General features: G+C 38.2%; 2 protein-coding genes across 2 annotated transcripts; one reads left to right on the forward strand and one right to left on the reverse strand.

Moving 5' to 3' along the window:
* Positions 1–330: 330 nt before the first annotated feature.
* Positions 331–5,789, forward strand: LOC136236439 (uncharacterized). The gene is made up of 11 exons (XM_066026593.1): positions 331–529; positions 586–913; positions 1,242–1,311; positions 1,359–1,436; positions 1,485–1,562; positions 1,737–1,814; positions 1,863–1,940; positions 1,989–2,066; positions 2,115–2,181; positions 5,659–5,701; positions 5,753–5,789. Exons 1-9 carry the CDS (start codon positions 402–404, stop codon positions 2,123–2,125), a joined length of 927 nt encoding a protein of 308 aa, XP_065882665.1. The 5' UTR covers positions 331–401; the 3' UTR covers positions 2,126–2,181; positions 5,659–5,701; positions 5,753–5,789.
* A 6,986-nt stretch (positions 5,790–12,775) lies between these two features.
* LOC136268905 (uncharacterized) lies at positions 12,776–13,802 on the reverse strand. Its single transcript, XM_066064372.1, has one exon. The coding sequence runs from the start codon at positions 13,778–13,780 to the stop codon at positions 12,926–12,928; it is 855 nt and encodes a 284-aa protein (XP_065920444.1). The 5' UTR covers positions 13,781–13,802; the 3' UTR covers positions 12,776–12,925.
* Positions 13,803–18,920: the final 5,118 nt, after the last annotated feature.

Raw genomic sequence — 18,920 nt, forward strand, 5'->3', positions numbered from 1 at the left:
TGTATGGTGAAATCGATGATGTGAATCTTGAGGCGATTGAGTGAATACTGAAGCGATAGCAGGGAAATCAATGTTTGGAATGCACAAAGGAACGCAAGGCACACACCTGCGGTTGCGTCTAACCGCATGCGATTAAAAAAAAAAACGGGAGTGTCTATGTCCACCGGTGTACCGGTTATTCTTAGAGCCACGTACATCTTATTTCCACCGGTGCCTCATATAATCATCTGCTGATGGGCCTGCGTGATCACGTGATTAAACCATGCTGGTCGCAGACTCACCACGTGTCGATTTTCACGTATCATGGCGCCCCAATTTGACACTTTTCAGCAGTGCTCCGCACGTGTCATGGTGGTTGGTGCCCAATCGGACACTTTTCATAGCTGTACTGAGAACTTGTAATGGAAGTTGGCACCCAATTCGACACTTTTGAACAGTTTCATACGGCATTGGACGATTTAAAGCGAAATGGTTACCATCGCACTTTTGCTATGAACTGCAAGACAAAGATAACTGTATCTTATGACAGGTAAGCACTACATTAATTCGCACACAATGCTGTCATTTATGTAATCATTACTGCAGTCTTTATAAAAAGTTGTGCGTACGTCATTGTCACCTTGAGCATACTCATCAAGTGGGTCCTGCAATATTTGCACATTATCCAGTCAATAGAAGGTTGACTGCAGCAGAAGAAGCCACAATTTCTGAGACGCTGACTGTGAAACCCAATACCAAACGAGTGAAAGAATTAGTTGAGAAGAAGTTTGGAAAATGTTTGACCCTCAAAGACATCAGCAACCTAAAGATAAAGGTAAAAGAGCAAACCCAGAAAGGTCTTGAGGAACCACAACTGCTACTCAGTACACTCCAAAGTATTACCACTACCCAGGATGCCCAAGCAGGAATTGTGGTAAATGAGAACAGGGGTGGCGGAGAAGGGGGGGCAAGGGGGGCTGCAGCCCCTGTGAAAAAAATTTTTGAGGGGCTTAGCCTCCCTAAAATTATTCAATAGCATTATTTGAGATACTCTAATAGAGCAGTCACAGTATTCTTTGAGGAGCAGTGTAGTAAGCTGCAAATAATGACTTTTTTTTTTTGGTCTTCGATATACAACGAGGCAACGGCATCATCATGCTAGACCCCCAGCCCCCCCTAAATATAGGTGTCTCCGCCGCCTCTGAATGAGAATAATATCCTTGAAATTTGCAGACAAATCACATGACTAAACTGTTTGATAGGTTCCCGGAAATCATGTTCATCGATGGCACCTACAATGTAAATGGTCATGGAATGCCATTGTACTGCCTGGTAATGTTATATAACAGAACTTGATCATTATAAATTGACCCTTACAGGAATGAACCAAGCTCTCGTCCTGCATTTAGTGGTGACATCACTACACTGGAATGTGTTAGTACAGCTAATGGACCTAGGTATGGTAATGTTAACAGAACTTGATCATTATAAATTGTCCCTTATAGGAATGAACCAAGCTCTCGTCCTGCATTTAGTGGTGACATCACTACACTGGAATGTGTTAGTACAGCTAATGGACCTAGGTATTGTAATGTTAACAGAACTTCATCATTATAAATTGTTCCTTACAGGAATGAACCAAGCTCTCATCCTGCATTTAGTGGTGACATCACTACACTGGAATGTGTTAGTACAGCTAATGGACCTAGGTATGGTAATGTTAACAGAACTTCATCATTATAAATTGTCCCTTATAGGAATGAACCAAGCTCTCGTCCTGCATTTAGTGGTGACATCACTACACTGGAATGTGCTAGTACAGCTAATGTACCTAGGTATTGTAATGTTAACAGAACTTCATCATTATAAATTGTTCCTTACAGGAATGAACCAAGCTCTCGTCCTGCATTTAGTGGTGACACCACTGCACTGGAATGTGTTAGTACAGCTAATGGACCTAGGTATGGTAATGTTAACAGAACTTGATCATTATAAATTGACCCTTACAGGAATGTACCAAGCTCTCGTCCTGCATTTAGTGGTGACATCACTACACTGGAATGTGTTAGTACAGCTAATGTACCTAGGTATGGTAATGTTAACAGAACTTGATCATTATAAATTGACCCTTATAGGAATGAACTAAGCTCTCATCCTACATGCAACAACCATAGCAGTGCTAATACATGCCAAAGTACTAATGTAAGTCAGTTAGTGTAGCACACCCTTAGTTCTCAGTATACATTGAATGCACACCAGAGGAGGTTGGACGCGTTCATGTGAGCTGTACATTTTCATTGGAAAACCTTTGTTTCAAGACAATTTGTATTAAAACTATAGTGCAATAGAAAATTTATGTATTCCTAAATCTAACAGCATGGTGAACCCCAGTGAACCCCACTGATTGGGCTGGTAACAAAGCCAAAGTTTGAAGCGCCAATATAAAGAATTGCGCAAAATCTGTTTTTATGAGCAGGGTAATACAGTGACCTCAGTGTAATGCAGCGAAGGGTCACTGTTTCATTATAGAAAAACGTACGTGACAAGTCTGGTGAAAATTGTATGGATTAAATTGCAATTTATTAATTTCACCCAAAATCTCGAGTGCTTTATGAAAACAAAGTACATAGCCTTGAAGCCTAATTGAAGGATGATCTAATTATCTAATGAACCCCATCGTTTTTCAGTTTAGTATTGTGACTATTGAGGATCACGTGAAATACTAGTGCAAAGAATGCAATTAAGAGCAATATATTTAAGTAGCGCTTAATGCGCGTCCAACTTCCTCTGAATGCACACATGGATTTTTCCATATGAAAATTGTAGACACCAGTCTGGTCATAAGGTGCGTGTAGTTATCATTTTCAGAGGAGCTTTTTGTATGTTTAACACGTTCTTATGCATTACCTTGCCCAGAGTTTCTGTTAGTAGAGCAGTATTTGCATCCACATTGTTCTGCTAGCTTTTTGAATAGCCAACTTATTCTAATAGTCTGTCTTGATAACTAAAAGGTGATGGCAGTGAGTTAGGTGGTAGACAACGTGTCACGTGTACTTGGATGTTTTTAGTTTGTTTTGCTGCTCCCAAATATCTTAACATTTACTTCATCACATGCACTTAACAAATAGGTGTCTACCACAAGTATATGCATCATGTGTGCTCAATAAGCATATGAACCTAAAAAACCAGTACTACAATGCTATACTTTAGACACTCCTTTTATTTCAATTTCAACATGGACTGTCTTTATCAATGCTGGCAACATTGATGAAGGTAAAGCCATGTATTAAGACGTGCGGGAGACCAAAACACAGTGGTACAGTTTGGTGTAAGAAGAGGAAAGTTATAAATTCTGAAAATATCCCACCTATAAAAAGGGTGAAATCCAGCACAGAAGACGTAAGTGTTAATTATATTTGTTAACAGCATGTGCTCTCAGTTGCTGTAATTATTTTGGGAGTATTTAAGTGTACACACCCAACCAAGTTAGCCAAATGTTTTAATAGTAAAAGCAGCAAGAGTAAGTACTCCCTCCATAAACTCTGGAGTAAACTTAGCAGTCAGGTGAAGGGTTGGTATAAACAGTGGACCTGGGGACCGAGTACCTGGAACCAGGGGACCCGCGGGAACCCAACTTTCATGGAATTTTTATACTTTACAATGTTTATACACTCTATACTTGTACTAGATATCTTTGCATATCTGAACATGTAGTCTTGCACAGCCAATCCACTTTTTCTTCGTCACACTGAGTACCTAACGTGACAGAAATTATAAGCACCACTGAAAAAGAGTCTATTACATCAAGTTTAGAAACTGTGAGCAAGCAAAACATCTTCAAGCGAGCGCTGCAAGTTACCAGCAGCTCAACAAGCACTGAGATTTCATGTGTCATGTACTGCTTGCATAGACCACTTCTTCACACCTGGGGTATTAATCGAGGGCTTTAAATTCTTACAAGGCTTTGATTTTGTGCATCACATGACACATGAAATCTCAGTGCTTATTGAGCTGCTGGTGACTTACAGTGATCGCTAGATGCTGTTTTGCTTGCTCACAGTTTCTAAACTTGACATAATAGACTCTTTTTCAGAGGAACTTATAATTTCTATCGTGTTAGGCACTCTGTGTGACGAAGAAAAGTGGATTGGCAGTGCAATACTACATGCTGAGACTTGCAGAAGTATCTGGTACAAGTATAGAGTGTATAAACATTGTGAAGTATAAAAGATTTCGCGAAAAGTTGGGTCCCCGCAGGTCCCCGGGTCCACTGTTTATACCAACCCAGTATTGCTTGGAAGCATCTATTTTGTGTCAACAATGGTAAAACTGGTCTGTAGAAATGTAACCAGCTGAGCAAAGAAACCAGACCCGTTTGCACGTTCCTCAAACTCCATGTTATAGAATCCCTGTTGTCTATTGTAATTATGAAAGAGTGGAATTCAAATGTTTCTTCAGTCTTGTATGATGAATAATTTAGGAGTGCACTTATGAAAAAGCTAGAAATTTGATTTTCACAGCAACAATATGGGAAATAATTTACAAGCGTTCACTTAATCATAACTCACAGACAACCAGCTGGACAGACGGGACTTGGATTAAAATTTTCACTACTTTTACCATAGGTGATGAACACCACATGGCATACATGTAGTAACTGGTTGCTTAACGATACTTACTAGGTAACTGTTGCCAAAATAAATGTACTTTTGGGCTATAGCAATGGTTGCTAAGTGTGGTTGTCTTTTGTCCAGAACCCATGTTAGCAAAAAAGCAGCCTGTGTAAGAGATATGAAGGCTGTATAAGACCTGTAATTACTTTCTGGGTAAGTGAGATTTGCTTCTAGGTGGGTTGTTCATGCCAGCTTAAAATATGGGTGAAGCAAGTTCTTGAATGCGTTGTGAAAGCCTTTCACAATGAGCTGTACAGGAGTAAAACAACCGGAAAAGGAATATCTAGCCTAGTAGACTACAAGGAATAACAAATTTATTTATGATGAAAGGGGGCGTGTCCTGTACTTATGCAAACAGAAATGAAGGGCAGCCTTGTGGCTTTCTCAGTTTCTCTAAAGAATTTGTATCGGGAAACACAATAGGCAGATTATAAAACACTCCTGTGCATAATTTGTAGTTTGAATATAGTGTGAGATGCACTAGGACTATTCCAAAAGAGTGATTTTCGTCACGTATGGTATTTCTATGCTGGTTTTTCATGGCCTTGTTTTTTCAGGTATGCACCATTTTAAGGGCAAGACCTACTTGAACAGTACTACTGTACTATTTCATACAGTGGTTGTAGCAAACCCACATTTGTTTCTTAGCTGTTTGAAGCTTGCTTAGGGTATATCCTAAGTGTATATGGCATCCACGGCATGGCATCCACCCAACCTTAGAATATTTTCCGCAATGAAAATAACCTCTATGGAATAATCCTAGTGCATCTAGCATCAAATTGACCAGAAGATACTTACAAAAGGAATTTAAAAGAAATCTCCCTGACCAAAATTTAAATAAGTTTACGAACTTTCAACAAAGATAAGGGACATTAGTTTGCTCCATAAATTTTAGTATAGGTATTGGTCAGTTGTGGTTACTATCTTCACCTGGTAATTTTCATCATTTAAGCACCATGTCAGCAAGGTATGTGTAAAATTAGTCTTATTGAATTTTTTTTTACAGAACACCCTGGGAAGACACCCCCCAATAGAAAATAAGACAACATGTAAGGAAGTACATTCTGTATGAAATACTTGACACTATTATGTACTGACAGCGAATCAAAATGAACTCGCTGTGGCAAGTGCAGTGGTTGCAAGCACCCAAACTGTGGAACGTGCCCTGAATGTTTGGATATGAAGCAGTTTGGGGGACAAGGGCGAAAAAAGAAGGCTTGTAGCATGAGAAAATGCTCAGCCCAGTCAGTTGAAACCATGACCTCTGCAGTTCATGGCACAGGTACATACATATGTAGGTTTATGTTTTTACTCAGAAAGGATGGGCATGTGCATGAGAGCACAAACATTTGTATTGAAATCATTCCCAAAGTCCTTGTACAGCATCCCCATAGTTCAGCCTAACAATGATTGAAGAAAGTGGTACATATATAATGCTACAGTCTGCGGTTAAAAGAAGTGGACACCACCAACACATCTTCACAGAAACGAGAAGCCTTTTCACTTGTTTTTATTTGGATTCTATAGTTTTTCACAACTAAATGTAATATCATGGCTATTGCCAAGACTTCTTATTATGTCATCTTTATGTTCCCGTTAGTAATATGTAATTAACTGTAAAAAATCGCTGTGCTTATAATAGTGTCCATCCTCTCTGACTTTTACTTTACCCCACCCAATTCATTTTATTCCAATTAACAGACATCTCTCAAAAAGACAATAAGAAATTGTTAGAAGTAAGTGTGTAGATAAAATAATATTAATAACAAATGTGACTGAATTTTTTACAAAACCATCAATGTACGCACTACATTACTTATGTAATAAACAGCATTTAAAAACAATTGGTAAAAAAACACAAGTTCTACAAAAACAACTTACAAAAGTATTTATCGCCTCACTAGTTAGTGAATTAACACTCTACTCAACTAATCCTGGGTACCACTGGGTTTGCCTGTCCACTGGGAGTTTGGGAAGCTTTGTTTCATCTCCGTACACAGATTAGTTTCCAAGTTACATCTGTTTGTTTACGTTGCTGTGACAAAAGAATTTACTGACGATCTTTGCTCAGTGAATACACCTTCCTTATTGAGGACAGACGTATATATTGAACACTAACTATACTTCAGTAGATTGACAAAATTCATGGTGAACGTTTCAACTTCATACATCATTGCATCAGTAAGTAGATTGTACACAGCTCAACTTACGAGGCTAAAACTTGGCAAGCCCATTCATCTGTTCCTACAGATAACATAAAATAAAATTTTAAAAGTGTGCGTACATTGACGGTTTTGTAAAATTGGGTCACAAATGTATTCAATGATGTTTAGAAACCTGTAGGCACAACAAAGTTGTCACTTGCACCAGAATCCAGTAATCTAGCTAGTTTGGTCTCCGAGTCTAAGCCACCATCATCAATGCTAACAAACATTACAGATTTCTTGAAAGATCAAAATCATAAAGTCCACACTGTGGCTGCTGATGGTAACTGCATGTACCGTGCTTTGTCTCATCAATTGTGTGGCAGTGAGGAAAATCATTTTTTATCTACGTAGTTTGTTACTGCAAGTGGTCAAGGGTAACAGTGATATTTACAGCAAGTACTGGATTGATGATATGCCTTTGGAGTTGTTTTATTTGACCAACATGTAGAAGACATTGGAAAACCTGGAATTTGGGGGGCTCAAGTAGAACTTCAAGCGTGTAGTGATTTTATTAATCTGGATGTATATGTTTGTTCACACAATGCTTATGGTATTGTCCGATGGGAAAAGAAGGCTACTCCCAAAAATTGGATGAATCAGATTCCCCACAATCTATGTACAACTACAAGATGTAGACACATTGAACTGTCTTTTAGCAACAGCCACTACAACAGCGTTGTTCCCACTCAGGATGAGGTGCCACCACCTACTATCTTAGAGCAACACTGTGATGCTGTTGTGATTGATTAAGTTATACGTATAATACAGCAGCAATGCAGAGAAACTAAGTAACTTCCTTGTATTTCCTTTGCTTATTGAAATGTTATGTTTGGTCATCAAAATATTTACTTTGAACGATTTATTAGTACAGTTGAGCCTGTGTTACTGGTCACCTGAATTAAGTGGTTGTCTTCATATAGCAGTCAAGGGACAAAAGTTCCGAATATCTTCCCATACAAATGCATGCGTTGTGGTCTGTGTTGATCGGTCAACTGTCTAATGTGTATACCAGCCAGTCACAAATTCTCTGAATCTCTGTATACACTATACATACATGTAACTTTGACTCCATGTTTAGCAGTCACTGCCTTATAATGATCAGCTAGTGGTAGTTTGTTCGGTAAACACTTAATGTACCATTGGTATACTGTTGAATTTACACACAATTGTTATACTTTAATATGTTATACTTTAATGAGCACTTCATACTTGTCAGGCTTAACATATTTATTAGCCATTGGAAACCAGCTGACCTCTTTTGTAACCGTACCACTGACGCTAAGTACTGTTCTATGGAATGTTGTGGTTAACGGATGTCTCTTAATATTAATTACCTTTTTTATGATGGTCGTAATCACTAAAATGCTGCTGACCGTTCTGTGCAGGTTTCTCTAGCCACCTATACATGTAAATGCCATTGATATCTGGTCCCAAGGTTACTGTAACAAACAGGTTCCATTGTAGTGTTGTTGTGATATAGGAAGTTGGTATCATTTGACGAATGGAAGTGTTGTGGTACATGGAAACTTGCAAACTACACAGGACAAATATGTTATTTTTGTAAGCCAGAAGAAGTTTAGTTGCACTGGGGTGACTGTTTGCATTTTGATATAAAATTAAAAAATATGCATATTTCAGCTACTTTTAATTAATATCAACAATTACAGTGAAATGATGGTTGTAGGTTCACTCAAGCCCACCAGAGAGTCAAGACAACCTTAGAACAGGCTAGACTGATTTTAGACATGTTTTAAGATACAGAGTTTAAAAACTGATACCCACAAGGACATCAAATATGTTAGAGGTAAACTAAATACCTACTGTAATTAATGTCCACTTTGGAATCAAAAAATCCATGCAATATAGATAAGGCAGCATAGCTAATACACCTATCAATATTATTGAGCCAGCCACACTCCCTTCTTTTCAGGTAAACGTGGGGTAATGGCAGGTGCTTTGATCCGGTTTGAACCTAAAATTTCTCTCGCTGGTAGGGCATTTGACTACCACAAATTTATTTTGGTGCTGGACACTGTAAAGCTGAATAATAATAATATTAACTGGTTGCCTTCTGTAAGGAAACCTGTTTTCAAAAGTATCTTGAAATTATTGAGAATTAAAGTCAAATCCCCACTGCCCGTAAGTGGCAGTATTGACAGGTATATTAGCACAGTCTAAGCCCTGGTAATTTGGAGGGGGGTAGGACAAGGCCACATCCACGCATAATAAGTAGTGAAAATATTCACGTGAGCTGAATAGTCTCTGTTGAAAAAGTACGGCAAGGGGCTCAACAGGGCTCGATGCATATTTCAGTTCAACTTACAGTAGCTTGTTGTTTGCAATGGTGTGCACAGTTAGAAAAACACAGCTGTTACAAAGTAATTAGACACACAGTGATGGTGATTAGTGGTGGTCATGACTTTCACGTCAACAGAAGCAGTACCATGATCATCAATGATCATAATACAATAGTTGTTGTATGATTTGTTACTTTCAACAGTTGGTATTACTACGTAAAAACTAAATTAAAATATTTTTGTTAGCCTTTCGTTTAGCACTTCATAGTGCACGTGGTCCTGTCCTACCCCCCCTGCTGGTAACTGGAGCACAATTGATCTGCATTCATGTTTAACCGTACATTTATCCACCTGTCATTCATAACCCCCAGTACGGGATATGTAGGGGAGATCTTTGCCCACAAAATATCCTCTAGTCTTGTGCCCAGACAAGGGTCTAGTTGCCACGCAATAGAAACACTTACACAAAGCCATATAACATTACTATGACATCACATGTTACATAATCAAGGCCCATGACCTACTCCATTGGGGATAGGTGGTTTCTGCTTAAACTGCAAGTGGTAATGTGAATACCATCAAAAACTATTGTCCACAGGAAATGATAAAAACATGAGTTTTAGTCACATGAAATATATAGAATACATTAAACGCATTCTTGATTCTGATGGTGACTAATTTGGTAAGTTATAATCAATTTTTTTTATTGTGTGTCACCAGACCAACATGGAGAATAAGTATCCCCAGGTGTAAAACATTTTCCACTGAAAAGTTTTTCATTTTGAACCTAATGTTTCATTTCAGTTTACAGATGATAGTAGAATTCCAACAGGGGGTCTAATATAGTGGGTTCAATGAATCATGGGGGTATGGGGTTAAAATTGATATAAACCCCAGGTTCATAGATTTAAATCTATCAGTGGTTTGACATAGGGAGCCACATTTCTGTTACAGTGATGTAAAAATTATACCTCAACTCACTTAAATAGTCCACCTACAACAACAGAACCAAGTCCTGCAATACCAGTAATCAACACGACCAGAGTACTGATAATAGGTGCAAAGAAGAGCTGCTCAATGGATTTTATCAGATTACTCCAGAAATAGTGTTACGTCATTATTGTCCTCTCTTAGTATACCTACATTACAACAACGCCGTCAGTCATCAAGATTAACACTATTCTATAAAATAATTAATAATACACTACCGATCTCCATCCCCTCACATTATCAAAGAACTCAATTTTGTACCAGGCAACATCACCCCAATCATTTCATTCTGCCACAAGCAACCCTCAACACCTATAAATATAGTTATTATCCTAGAACTGTTAAAGACTGGAATGAGTTGCCAATTAATATAATAGAATCAAGAAATTTGGATGAATTTATTTACGTACTTAACCTTCACTACTGTAATTAATTATCAAATTGCATGTATGTATGTATGTATTTAATTGTACCATTTGGGGTTTTCACCCCCTGGGCAAACCAGCTGAGCTGACTGCCCAGTACCTAATCTTAAATCTTAAAATCTTAAATAAATTCAAACCCACAATCATAAGGTTAGCTTTAACGCACCTGTACACCGCTGGCGCGTACTAATCAGGTACCTCGTTGGGATGGTGATCGTCATCAAAACGTATCTATCTCAATTGCACAATCGAAGTGAATATCCTTTACTATAAAAGGTACGGATGGTTCAATTGTACTAACGTGCAAGCGGCGTAATTTTCCATACCGCGCTATTATTGTTCGGAGGCTTGGCGCAACCTAGCGCTAATGACTACGAACAACGCTTGCAGGGCTACAATACCACCAGCGATTGGCTATCGCTTTGGTGACAGTAGCTCGACTGTCACCGTCCACCGGTGGCAATAGCCTTTCGTGGCTCTAAGCGCCACCGGTATACAGGTGGCTATAGAGCTGGCCAAAAAAAAATGAAACTTCCGCAATCTCGATCACGAAACAATCGGCATGGATTTGCTTCACTGCTTGTGTGGTAGTTACTAGTGACACGATGAGTTCAACTCTAGAGTTTCAGAGGGATAGCGTAAGTGGCGGGTGAATTACAGGACGGCCGAATTTGACAACGTTCGTTCCTGTAAAATTCTCACGTAGTGCTCGCGTAATTTATTGTCTGCGGCGCGCGTTTCTGCTTTACTGGCCGCGCGACTCTGAGTCTTGATAGTTATACAACGGCCACGAGTGCTCGTTGTATAACTGTTATGTACCATTCACCTAATAGGTGGGGAGAGTCTCACAAGACAGTTGTAACACATATAAAGGCCAGGTTTCTAACATCGATTGTGGGTAACCAAGCCTGACGTTGCGATGACGTTCCCCCTGCAGTACTGCAGCCACCTGAGATATTGAAAGCTAGTACGCTATGGGTTATATCACTAACCTGCATTCGCTGTTCCACTCTCATCATGTAGTGCTCAGCATGCCAGCATGCCATATAGACTAAGCACCAGACTAATCGCCATAGTGATTCTTTCGAGCGAAAAAAAGCAGCTAAATAGACGGTTTAAGTAAACAAAACCTAACTACTAAATGATATTAGTCTAATTCTTACTATTCACACTGGCTAAACTCGAATCTGGTGGCATGACAAAACTGGTTACCACAATCGAACGTAAAGGTTAGTATTATTTAGAATATATTTGTTTTATTGAGTCATTGTCGAAGTGGACTACAGTTTAATCTGGGCTAAGATGGCACCAGACTAGTAAGGTGTATAAGTACTTTTACATATAATTATGTAGACTAGAGTTGTGGCCACCCGCGTTGGCTTTTTCGATCGCCATTGGCTGCTTGTAAACATTATACGTATTGGTGACGTTATGGCCCACAATCGACCTTTACATGTCAGGCTATAAAAGAATTCGAGTGATCTGTGTAGTGTCTTTCCACCTATTAGGTGAGGTGTCGTAGTGGTCTTCGCCACCGGCACTTGTGCTATGCTGCACAAAACCGCAGCCAGTGCAATATCTGTATATTGCACTGCGGTCGGTGCATTATAACTTATAATGCACTCGTTAATTGTGGTCTACAAAACCGCAACCAGTGCGTTATAAGTTATAATGCACTCGCTGCGGTCTGCAGCAGTGCAATATACAAATTATGGCATTGGCGGTGCCTTTGAACTGCCCACGCAGAGTGGTACATTAAATATTATACAGCTTTGTATCATAAATGACATGGTGCAAAACTGAATCTGGGAAACTGAAGGGTTCCATAGAACCACCTTCTTGGAAAAGATTTAGTATTCCTTGATGAGCTGCTTTCTTTAATTGAGTAAAACCAAAATCGCTTATCAGTCAAAAAATTATACACTTGTGGTGATAAGCACTCAACTCTTGGAACTCCTTAAAGGTGTTAATCTCATACACAATAAGCACTTCTAAAATAATTATATATTTGATATTTTAAGCTGCAAGATAAGATTTAACGTTGAAGAAATGCTGGAGAAATGATTGGGTAGCTATAGGCTGAAGCTACAGTCACCACATTCTAGAGTGAAACTCAAGTCTGTGCACATAGCAGCCAATGTATAATGATACAATTTGCTCACTTGACTCTGTCGATGTCTTTGAACCTCTGTTCATATCTCAGAAATTAAATTAAGAAATTAAGCAATGTCTGTAGTGGTGCCAGATAATATCCAGCTAAGAGACCACTGTGACTTAGATTACATGTATGTGTATTACATGTACGCACACATATATGACTACTAACAAATACATACATTTTAACATCACACATGTCACTGTATGTATAGTTCTAACTGATCTATTAAAACTCCCTCATGGCTGAAATGAGCTGTAGCGCAAATCCTCACTTCCACATCATCCATAGTAGCCATATCCAACTCCCTATAGAACCATGGTAGGTTGGGGTTATCACAACAAGTGTTATTAGTAGGACAATCTAAACCATCCCACAAAGGGTCAGACAAGTAATATGCAACAGGATCTGGTGGTCCCTCATTACTGCCAGACTCACAATAGTGATGTGATCCAATAAAAGAAATTGGAGCATTACCAGGGGGAGCAGCACAGGGACAGTTATGAATCGATTGAGTTGCAGCATCACTTTGTCCAGCCGCATACGACCATATGTGTTGTCTATAGTTATCATGAGTTATGGACAGTCCATCTATGTTAACACCAAATACATCAGTGTCTCCTTTCTGGTAACCTCTAGCCATTCCACAAACTTTCTGGTACATTATTCCTTTAGAGGAGAATAGTGTGGGATAACATATTTTCTGTACACCACTGGCAGCGACTGGGGCTCTACAGAAACTGATGTCATCTTGTGAGCTCTTGTACCATCCAGTTGGACATTCATCTCCTCTGGTAATGTTAACACTAGCAATTCTAGTCCATCCACCAATATTACCACATACTACTCGTTGCTCCATATCACAGTATACATCACGTAAAGGATTAATAAGCCAATAATATCCTGACCTGTTGTGAGTTTGTGGGTTGAGGTCATAGATCTCCTTACAAGACTCTCCAGGTAGGAGAGGATCACTAAACTGATAAGTATCACATTGCTCAATACCTGTTGTTAACTTGCTGGTACAGAACAATAGTATCGCTAGTAGTATCATTTTAAGGGCGGGGCTGCTAGTAAACACGTAATAAAGCAACACGTGATCAGTTCAACCTCAGTTTACCGCCTTTGGAGAACTGGTGATTGCGTCTTGAAGTGACAGGCTTTAGCTTACTTAATAGTATACGCGTATAGATTAATAGAGGCGAGATTGGGGGGCTAGGTAGTTTCGTACCCAGACCGCTATTTTCCCTTTCACAGTGAGATACAGCTTCATGCCGGTAAATCATTAATGTACAAGAACTGAACGCTGTGGCACCCCCCGAGTAAACTGGCAATCAACCAGAGTAGCAGCCATCCCGTTGAGACGATTGATTAGAAAACCTCTCAAGTATTTGATAAGTTACCCTGCCAAGAAGCAGGCCTGAGGCGCTCATTAGATGGAATCAAAAGTCCTAAGATGTTGTGTGCACCATTATTGTAAGAAGGGTCACTACCAGTCGATGTGTAAGACACCATCCAAAGGTCTCAACACTGCACAAGAAACAGAGAATTCATGCATGATCAGATACTCCAGTCTCAGATGCAGATGATCATTTTGGCTAGGTGTTAGCTAATATTGCAAATTCCAGTCACACTGATAAGTGGAATGTTACAGTGAAACTCGATGGAACAAAACTCAAGTTTAAATTAGATACTGGAGCATGGATTGAGCTGAAGTATTAAGTGGGGACACAATCTTATCAAAGCTGGACACTAGCTACTTCAGGTTTTGGCAAATCAGAGTCAAATTAGCCAGAGTCAGCTCTGTTAACTACTGTTGTAACCCCTAGCTTTCAGTCATTTCTGTTTTGACTGCCTGTGCAGATTGTATGTCTTGTTTACCAAGCCCAAGCGGCAGGAGAGATAAGGCTGAAAAAGTCCATGCAGTGCATGGTGGTGACTCCAGAGACCTCACCAGCTCTGGCTATCCAAATTACCAAAGCATCAAAACAATTGCTACAGTTATTGCAGCAGTTCATCATGGTAGCTGGCCTATAGTATGTTCACGTTGAGCTGAATCCTCAAAAACATTTAATAACTCATGGATGCAATTACACACGATCTTGAAATTTGGCTCGTTTATAGTACTGCTTGACCCGCTAAAAATATTTCAAAATCTTTTTGTTCAAATGTTTGAGATAATATTTACGGCCAATCAAAATTTTCACAATACATTTCCTATGGGGAAGCCATATAAGTACAGTGTCCATTACAGCCCTTTCCCGAATTTGTTATGAAGCCAAACCGTACATGTCTGTTGTTGACACTTTTGCTGTTACCAATAATCATCTGGTTGGCAGAACTGTTAACTCTGTTGAGAAAAAATCCACTTTTAATTTTTAGCTGTTTTTCAGGATTCAGCTCAACGTGAACATACTATAGGAAGATTGACAAATCTTTGTCATCATACTAACAACAGGAGAAATGATTTGTCTGTAGTGGATGGTTACTTATACTGTGTGGGGTATAGAAGACTGAGTTATTATCCCACCTATATTCCATAAACAACTTCTGGAAGAGCTAAATATAGGGTCATTCCATACCAAATCAACCAAAAAAAAATCCCAACCCCTTTGGATTTTCATGAAATTTGGCATAGACATGGACTCTAATAAGAAACTTTCTCACACCAAAATTTGGCCCATTCTATTGATCTCCCTTTAAGATATGACCGCTCAAAGTTTATTAGAAAATATTACAGCAGCTTACACAGGTTTAATAAAATGGCCATAACTTTGTCAGTGATTGGCACAGGAACTTTCTGTTTAGAATTTTGGAATACTATTAAATTCTCTTTCAAGTGATATATAATTCATTATAATTACTCAAAGGAAAAGATCAAATCACAAAAAATGTGACTTTTTCCTTGATCTTAGTTTTTTCAAAAATGGATATTTTAATTGCTTTTATTTTTTGTTCAAATATTTTTTTAATAGCCTTCTTTCATGCCAGTAAGTTTGAAGTTGGGATGGCAAGTAGATTATGAGTTATGGTTACATACGTAATTCTTATTGATGTTTACATGCTATAGGGGGTATAACTATGAACACTACAATAACAATACAAACTTTTAAATTCAATTATAGTACGGAATCTCATCAGAATGTAGTTAAGTTGTATTACACATACAGTTGGAGGCATCGTACACAGGTATAATGACAAGATTAAACATAAGTATTGATACTCTCCATTGCTGAAGGCACACCAATATACTCATTTTATGGTTATCAATGCAGTTATGATAACTGGTGCAAATACCGTCAAAAGTACATAGCTAATAGAGATTTTGTACCATATATTGGGAAGGTTTGGTGCTTAAGTTTGGTGAAGAAAATAGTTTGACAAACTTGTGAAACTTCATAATAGGAGGGTTTTAATTTGGTAAAGTAACCAAATTTCCCCAACAATTTCTCTGCTAAGCTTTTCTGTTATTATTTTGTATAGTGCTTGTCTGACATGCATAGGCATAGCAACCCAGGGGGGACTCTATGTTTAGTGTGCAAAAAGATCGGAGTACTCTAATAGAATAGTCAGTTGTTGAAATAGAGCAGTCATTGTATAAAATTGTGCTCAGAATTGATATCAGAAGGCAAAATTTTCCTGTGGGGGCATGCCCCCAGACCCCCTAGAAGGGTTGTGTTTGCATGTTTATATTGTCCTTTACAACCGCCTGGAAAAGAGCAACTTTGAGTATCAGTGGGTTACATTCATTGCTGAACATACGTACAGTAGTTCACCATCAGACACTGTATTCTGATTAATCTTTATTGACGGTATAACACCGATGGTGGTACTGTATATGTCCAGCAATGAATGAAATCTATGCACTGATATGCTAGAATACTTAACTATATTTTCAACAAATCCTACTACCACTTCACACACTTCTTGTGTTGCTTTTCATGAACTAATGAACGAAATTTAGACCACTTACCTTAGATTATCAAATTTTTCAAATTGATAAAATTATAGAATTGTAGTCTGTATAGATTAAGCAGTATATGTATACACTATATACCCAGCCAAATAAGCTATGCTAAGTAACTTTTGTACATACAATAATAATATATATATATATAGTGAAATGAATTTGGATCCCTATCACATAATTGTTTACATAACTTATTCTAAAGCGGTAATCAAAACGCCCGGTAACTTTTTTTTGCTATACCATAGGCGAACACCAAATGTTGTAAGTGTACTGTAGGATATCTTAAACTGTCACTGACTTGATGCATTTTCATGAAAATTCAGGAGTTGTAGGTCAGTAATTTACACCTCATACTCAATTTGCAAAAATTCAAGAAATTGGTTTACGTACATTATCAGTGTCCAATTATGTGTAACTACTCCAAATTTCATGGTCACAGCACATTCTATTATTGAGTTCCAAAGTTCCAAAACATTACCAGATTTTGGAACAGTACACTATTCCCTTCTGGAGCTTTCTTTGCACTGGAATTTTCTTGTGATTTTATGAAATGTAGCTGTTATGTCAAAAAACTTTGCATACAGATCTCACAAAACAAATTATACAAGTAAAAGATGCTATATGAGAAGTTTGGCAGGGGAGTTGTTTGGCAAAGAAATCAAAACTAAAACCCTTTTATTTACCAAACTTACAGTACTATAAGATAATTTACCACCAAACCTTCCCAATATAATTATGGTATACAACTTCTATTATGGAATTTTGATGATATTTGCACCAGTTGTCATAACTGCTTTGATATCTATAACATGGGTATATTGGTGTGCCTCAGCAATGGAGAGTATTAATACTTATGTTTAATCTCGTGATTATACCTGTGTACGATGCCTCCAACTGTATGTGTAATACAACTTAACTACATTCTGATGAGATTCCGTACTATAATTGAATTTAAAAGTTTGTATTGTTATTGTAGTGTTCATAGTTATACCCCCTATAGCATGTAAACATCAAATAAGAATTACATATGTAACCATAACTCATAATCTACTTGCCATCCCAACTTCAAACTTACTGGCATGAAAGAAGGCTATCAGAAGAATAATTGAACAAAAATTAAAGGCAATTAAAATATCCGTTTGTGAAAAAACTAAGATCAAAGGAAAAAGCCATATTTTTGTGGTTTGATCTTTTCCTTTGAGTAATTATAATGAATTATATATCACTTGAAAGCGAATTTAATAAGCATTCCAAAATTCTAAACAGAAAGTTTCTGTGCCAATCACTGACAACGTTATGGCCATTTTATTAAACCTGTGTATTAAGCTGCTGTAATATTTTCTAATAAACTTTGAGTGGTCATATCTTAAAGGGAGATCAATAGAATGGGCCAAATTTTGGTGTGAGAAAGTTTCTTATTAGAGTCCATGTCTATGCTAAATTTCATGAAAATCCGAAGGGGTCTGGATTTTTTTGGTTGATTTGGTATGGAATGACCCTATAGTATTCACCTCAGGATCACTCGCATGAAATCACCAAGGTCACATCCTCCCCTGAACATTTTTGCAGAGAATGTCCCAGATATTACAAGGAATTGAGGGAGTTGTGTGTATGATGGACAATGTTCTAGTACACAAGAAGAGTATGACAGTTGCCTGATTAGCAGTCCTTAACAAAATTCAAGCCTCAGAAGCTACTTTGAACAAACAAAAACATTAGTTTTTCAAGCATCAGGACACATTTGGGCTACACGGCTACACCCTGACCCAGATAAAATACAATCCATTGTTGACATGAAGAGTCCACAAGATATTGATTGGTAAGGTCTTAGACATGGTGTACATCAAATGGCCAAATTTTCACCACAATTGGCCATGGCAGACGAAGCAATTGCAAAACCTTAATTTGCATGACCTTTAAGTTCAAAGAACCAATGGTCTTGGACTGAGACCCAACAACAGGCATTTGAACCAATCAAAAATGAGTAATGTTCATATCCAGTTCTGGCTTTGTATAACCTAGCTACCGACACTTAGTTGCAGCTGAACAGACACCTTATCCTTTGAGTTGGGTGCAGTTTTGACCCCAAAACAATCATACAATTAGTGGTGACCTGTTGCTTACATTCTAGAGCCTTGAGTTCCAGATATGCTCAAATTGAAAAAGTGGCCCTGGCCATAATATTACTTATGCTTGTGAACGATTTCACAGAATTCCATTTCAT

Source organism: Dysidea avara, chromosome 10, assembly GCF_963678975.1.
Source record: "Dysidea avara chromosome 10, odDysAvar1.4, whole genome shotgun sequence".
Classification (NCBI taxonomy): Eukaryota; Metazoa; Porifera; class Demospongiae; order Dictyoceratida; family Dysideidae; genus Dysidea; species Dysidea avara.